Source organism: Solea solea, chromosome 5, assembly GCF_958295425.1.
Source record: "Solea solea chromosome 5, fSolSol10.1, whole genome shotgun sequence".
In the NCBI taxonomy this organism is placed as follows: domain Eukaryota; kingdom Metazoa; phylum Chordata; class Actinopteri; order Pleuronectiformes; family Soleidae; genus Solea; species Solea solea.
Window position 1 is genome coordinate 12,682,280 of NC_081138.1, and position 6,821 is coordinate 12,689,100.

The following is a 6,821-nucleotide window of genomic DNA, read 5'->3' on the forward strand; positions in this document are numbered from 1 at the left end:
GATCACAGTTGTGTCATTCCATCAGTAGTTTGTCATATGTTTCCAGACTTCTTCAGTGTGGCAGCTCGTGTATCCTCCCCGTTTCCTGCCTGTGCGTGTCGTCTCTGGAGACACTGTGGATCAGTGTGGATAATGTCCAGGTTTGGGAGCTCCTCACCAGTGATGCACTGAGCCGTCTACATCACACAGTGATGAACAGGACGTGTCTGTGACTGGCAGCTGTGCAGTGGATATATCACACAGTTAATGAGGATGTAAAATGTCCTCATCAGTGTCTGTTGCAGCTTTTGAAGCGCTGGGTTCTGTCGGAGGTCCACGGCAGCTGTTTTTAACTTGAGGTCATTCACAACTTCTCCATGTATTTGGAGGGAGAGGTGATCTTCTGTTCCCCAGGAAGTCAGGTGAAGGTCCAGTGTGTAAGAATCACTGACCTCTATAGATGAGTCTGCAGACTGCACCATACATCTCCTTTTCCCAAGCTCGTCAGTGAACTACAGTGGCCTCATCATACCAGAGAGGATGCGGTTCACAAAAGGGTCTTAATAATAGTCCATTATAGTCATAATTATATTATTATAATCAATGTTTATGACTATTATAGTCAGTAGTCATAATAGTCAGATAGTTCAGGCTGCTGTAGAAGGCCTTGACTGAAGTACAGATTAAAGGTTTATTCTTAAAGTTACAAAAACCAAACAACATTTAATAATACATACATATGTCCACACTGGAGCTTTAAGAACTCCTATGTCTTGGAGGTTATATACAGTATATATTAGATTATATAAATGTGGATTGTTGTAAAGAGCATGTCAAACATTGCATTTGACAAAACATTTCCGCACTGATGTATTTTTTTTTAAGTGCTTTGAGAAGTTCTATAGAGAAGTGCAGAGAGTGAGGTTTTCACACTGCATCAAAGCGTTCTCATTGACTCTGCCCCGGAGAAGTTCAACTTTACAGTGGACACAGCACTTCCTTCAGTTCTGGGGAAGAAACACACACAGGTTTGAACAGTTGTACTTGATGCTGTCCTCATGAGATCGGATCTCTCGGGATGGAGAGATCCGATCAGGTCAGAGCGGGATCAAACGTGTGAAGTCCAGCAGATGTGAAAACAGAAAGGACAGATTTCTCCAGCGACAGGATTTACTCAATCCCCGGGCTCTTCAGTGTTTGTCAGAACTGGAGCCTTTGTGGTTCCTCACCTACAGAAAAGCACACACTTCATCATTATATGAAAGACAGTAAAGCCATAAAGCCCTGCAGTTTGCTATGATTTAAAAAGGTAGAGGTATTCTGTAATTATGACCTTTGGGGTCTACTTCTTTACTTCTAAATGTGAGGCCTTCGGAGGAACTCAACTCTTCCAGTACAATTCAACGCTATATGAAATCCATAGAATCACACTCACAAACAGAGGCTGGTGGTGTGACACACTCATACTTCTGGCTCGCTTGTAAACTGTATGAAATAATAAAATATAATGACTATAAAGTACCTCAAACTAAATTTTAAAGCTAAAAACAAACAACTTGAAGACAGCACTTGGACAGTGGAAAATCATCTTTATAAACGACTGAAGGAGTCACTGAACAGTTCCCAGGACGCGTAGTCTCATAAAAAGATTTATTTTTTCCAGCCCAAATTTACAAAGGCAAGTTACAGAGTATTGTATAAAAAAGAACCATGATAATGTACACTTTACACAAACTCCTGAAGGGAGGGAGAGAGGAGGAGACGGGTGCGGGGGGGGGGGTGGGTGGTGGGTGTTGGGGGGAGACATTTGTAAACATCCTTGCAAGTACCAGCAGTGGTACTTTTAGGAGGAGGGTGGAGGTGGCGGGGGTTTGTGTGACAGAAGGTGGGTCAGGAAAGAGGACAAACAAGCAAGTGTCTGTGTTTTCACAGAAGAATGTTCAACTAGGCACCAATTGAGACAACTGCTGGCCAATAAATATACTCTTCACCATGAAACAAATACAGTCCTGCAAAATACAAGAGCCAAGCACTTTCCAATATGTTGATAGCAAAACATTACTTTTGTGGCTTTTCATACACTTTAGTATATATAGTTTTTCACTGGGCTTTGCTTACTACTGATAAAACATTACTACTCTCCGAGAGAACAAATGCACTTGTCACAACCATTGTCTGATAAATCTATATGTATGCAGTCTGCTGGTGCTAAAACCCACTGACTTTAAAGACAACATCACAGCTGCCTAGAATAACATCAAACATCACCACATTCAGCTAATTCATGTCAGTCATTCTTGAAAATGCACAGAAAGACGTAAGATAAACGACCTTGCAATGTTTGCGGGACAAGAAATCGGCAACTTATTGACTTGGAATGTCCAAGAACCTTGAAATGAAGAGCTGCAGTTTTATGACCGTGAGTTAATGTCTCAACAAACATCTCACATCCAACTTCAGAGGGCGATCCACACGAGACTCACTTGTGGTTTACAGAACTGTGTTAAATGAAAGGAAAGAAACAACAACATGGGGGACATTATACTTGATTGTAAAATCAACACTAAAAAAAAAATGTAATTTAATGACAACGTGGTCAGTATTCTTCTGTCGATGTAATGCTTCAGAGAAACGCTCACGACCCCACAACAGCATGGTTTGGCATTAACCCTTTCACAACTCCCTATCCCGAACCCATTAGTCATTTCTGAATAAACCACAACAGCGCACCAGGCTCACAGCAGAGCATGGGCTTTTCTCACACCCATAAACAGGAGCTTTTTCCAATCTACCGATAGAATTTCACTAAAAACCCCCTGAGGTATAAAAGATCTGTAATTTAAAGCTAAGAGGGACCACTACGAGGACAGTTGCTCTTTATGTAGATTTTATTTTAGGCAGACTTGGTTTAATTTTACAGAGTGGCACCATTAATATGAGACCCAAAAGGAAACTCGAGAGCATCACGCTCCCTTTCAGCAGATCGGGCAACTTTTAGGCTTTGTTTGTCAGCCATGTTTGTGCGATCATCTTAGTTTTACTGGCTCACCTTTTCTTTTTAAGAAAGCTCGCTGTCTGCATTTAATACGTTTGTGTTTGCGCTATAATAGTAACGGCAGACGAGCGGGGGGTCATTTCATGCACTTATGCTTAACGTGCCAGTAGCTGACCACACAACAGAAGCAAAAACTGTCGAAAGAAACCCAGTGTCTGAGGTTTCAGACACCTGCTGACATATTTCGGGAGGCTTCGGCGATTAGCCACAAGCAAAATAACCACACTGACAACTGTCTGAGTTAAATGTGTGCTGAGGTGAAGTCACAAAAGCAAGTGAAGCACCGAGAATCTTTTTTTTTTTTGCCTTTTGACACTTTTGCACTACAGCCTGAAAAATGAGATTGATTGATTAGTTTGTCGTAGAACTGTAACTCTACAAAAAGACCAGAGATCTGGAACCAGCAAAATGGCACATGAATTGAAACATAGCATTGAGTTTGTTATTTACTGAAGAACAAGATTTAAAAAAAAAAACAAAAAGACAACATCTGCAGCAAGACTGAAAAGGCTGTGGGCAGAGGAGAAGCACACCATAAGGTCTCTAAAGGATCAGAAAAGGCAATGATCTGAGCACAAAATATGAATCGCTGTGAAGGCGTCAATAGATTTAATAGTGACAATTAAGAAACTCTCGCGTGCTGGCATAAATATTAACAAGTATGCACATAAAAAGGGATTTAAAGTCTATTTTACAGCAGAAAAAATACATGAGCCAAGTGAAGTTTCACATTGTTCACAGAAAACGATTAACCTTAACGAGCTAAATGAAGGATGATGTTACAGCAGAAACACAAAAAGTGGTGCAGTGACGACAATGCCCAGTGAAAATGTCACTTGCTAATGTGGCTTCACCTTTTGAGTAAGTGTAAAAACAGACGTGACCCTTTCATTGAGAGGGGGGGGGAAAAAAACAGGACTAACACCAGCATCCATCACATTTAAAGATGAACTCGATGATATGGAGTAGAATTTGAATATTTATGAGAAAAAGAAAACATGAATAGTGTTTATTCTCCATTGAGGCAGTCCCTTCGCAAAAACACAACAATATCATCCCTGAAACAAGAATGGAGGGCTCAAAGAGGACGGGATCTAACGATGATGGAAAATGAAAAACTTCAGTCTCGGGCTGTAAAGTCTTTGAAGAAAGCAGCTGTTGCCATATTCCACCCCCCACAAAATATAGCCAAACATTTGTCAAGTTAAGGATATACTGTTGTTTCATGGTCATACGAGAAGCCAGAGACATAAGAGTTGAGATCATTTCAATATGATTCACTTTTTTTTGTCAGTCTTTAATTTAGCTTGACTCCTTTCACCCATCATCCAACCAACTCCCCAAAATGACTGCAAATTTCTTTCTGCGTGCGACAAAAAAACAATGCATTCTAGGAAAAAAAACAAAAACAAAGAACAACGACAACAAAAAAGCTGTCCCGGCAGTCCAATAGTCTCTTTTTGCATTGTATTTGTTGACAGTGCAAAGACTAGATAATCAACGGGTTGGTGTTTTCTCTGCATGACAGGGCAGAGTGATGGCTTTAAACCTGGGTTATTATCAGTTCTGTTACAGTCCAATCTTTAGATAATTTGGGGTCATTTACGAGGAGAGGAAAAAAAAAATAAAAGACAATCTGCCTGTCCTTATGGCAGAAGAAATAAAAATATAGATAGAAACACCATTGAACTGATGTCTAAAAGGTTAACACCCAGGAGATCTTCATCTCATGTGAGCCAGTCACATGAATCTTTGCAGGGTTGAGGTGTGGCGGTCAGGTTTTCCTGCAAAACACACAAAGGGAAAATGGATCTATTAGCACAATGTTTATTAACCTGCGATATATAGACAGAAATAATACATTTGAATAACACATCATTTAATGAATGTAGTTTAGTTTGACTAATGACAAACCTCCACCAAGACTGCTCAGTTTCAATACACTTAAAATCTAATAATCACCCTTTATATATTGAAAACATAACCTCTACGGAAGAGGTTTTGATTTATTCATTCATCTTCTACCACTTTATCCTCCACATGAGGGTCGCAGGGGGAAACTGGTACCACTCCCAGCTGACATAGAGTGAAAGGCGGGGTACCGACACCCTGGACAGGTCGCCAGTCCATCACAGAACCACATCTACTCTCACACTCACACCTACTGTCAATTTAGAGTGTCCATTTGACCTCCTCCCCATATTGCATGTTTGTGGTCTATGGGAGGAATGCAAACTCCATGAGGAAGGCCCTTGCTTTGACTGGGTTACGAACCTGGGTCTTTGTGCTGCAAAGGCAAGAGTGCTAACCACTACACCAACCGCATGGCAGGTTTTGATTTACCAGGACCAAAGCATTTGTAATATTCATAGAGTTGATCAGTGATACAAACTGAGCATTAAAACCACCTGGATGTACCAGTGTAGTTGCAATATGAATGAGCTTCCACTAGATGTCAGTGCAGGCTGTAACGTCTGTGCGTTATTAGGGCCAATCCCATCTCCAGTATCAACACTGATACATCCTTGTCCTCAGAGGACCATTTAGAACAGATGAGCTGAGGGGCTGAATGCAGACCTGCATATTGTACGAGTCTGCAGTAGAATAATTACATAAAGGCTCTGTTTGACCAGGATTTGTTGTCTTTACAAGTTCATGCATTCGTGTCTAGAACGTAGTACATCAATGTAAAGGACAGAGGATGGGACAGGATGTTCTCACTTTAAAATCTAATGAACACATATAAACACAGATACATGGAGCTTCATTTCACCAGTATGTTCCACATCTGTGTCAGTACTGAATATTTTGTGCATTGTTTATTTGGAAGAGACGTTCAGCAACCTACATTTGTTAGGTCAGCAAACACTGCTCTCTGTTAATCTGTGTGTCTCAGTAGACTTGAGTTATGTCTCGCTGTCAGTATTTTGCCCGTCTCCAAGGGAATCCTGCTGTTCTCACCTCAGTGGTGGACAGATGCAGGTTGCTGCTTCTGTGGCTGATGACAATGGCAAGCTGTGAAATCTATGGCCATAGGTGAATTTATACCTTTAACTGATTATTGCCATCAACTAATAGTCTGCATCTAGTTCAAGTTCAGTACTCTGTACTGTGGGCCTTGTTTTATTTAAGTGACTGATCTATTGTTTTTGGTACACATGTAAGAATGTAAGAATGGTTAGTGGAATAAATCCACTGCCAAACATGAGAGAGAGGACTGACTGACTGACCTGTGGTATAGGACAGGTCATATTGCCCTGAGAGCAAGGGGTATCCCAGGTGGTGGTGAGAGGGTATGATGCGCTGGGAGGGGGAGGTTCGTGGCCGGTCCATGTCTCTTTCTCGCTCCCTTTCCCGCTCTCTGTCTCCGACAGCGCCTCTGTCCTGCTCTCTCTCCCGGTCATGGAGTGGCTTGTCACCTACTGTGGGCGATTTGCTCTTGTATTGGCTGGCATGTTGATGCAGGACCTCCAGGGCTTTGGAGTCTGTTGCTGTTTTGGTGACAGTAGGGCTCGTACGAGATTTGTCACCACCGCCTTCCTCACTTCCAGCTATTTTACTTCCATATGGAGAAAACGGATAACCTCCAGATAGGTAGGAACCTAAGAAGGACGAGGAATAGTGAAGTTTAGATTTAGATTTACATAGAGAAGCAACCTCACAAGTTGTAGATGCATCTTATTTAATTCTGACATTAATAAAGCTTGAATAAGGCAATTGATTTTAGGTCAGCAAACACAAAATGTCACATCATCATTCATGACAATACATCAGTAGTGTATTTTTT

At 41.3% G+C, this 6,821-nt stretch overlaps 1 protein-coding gene across 2 annotated transcripts in view; it reads right to left on the bottom strand.

Moving 5' to 3' along the window:
- Positions 1-1,615: 1,615 nt before the first annotated feature.
- Positions 1,616-6,821, bottom strand: part of LOC131459291 (zinc finger protein 609-like) — a 71,751-nt gene continuing 66,545 nt past the window's right edge. For both annotated transcript variants that reach the window (XM_058628914.1, XM_058628912.1), the window contains exons 7-8: positions 6,265-6,636; positions 1,616-4,818 (exon numbers count right to left, since the gene is read on the bottom strand). In XM_058628914.1, coding sequence (XP_058484897.1) covers positions 4,775-4,818; positions 6,265-6,636 — 416 coding nt within the window. In that variant the 3' untranslated portion in view covers positions 1,616-4,774. The remainder of the gene's footprint in view (positions 4,819-6,264; positions 6,637-6,821) is intronic.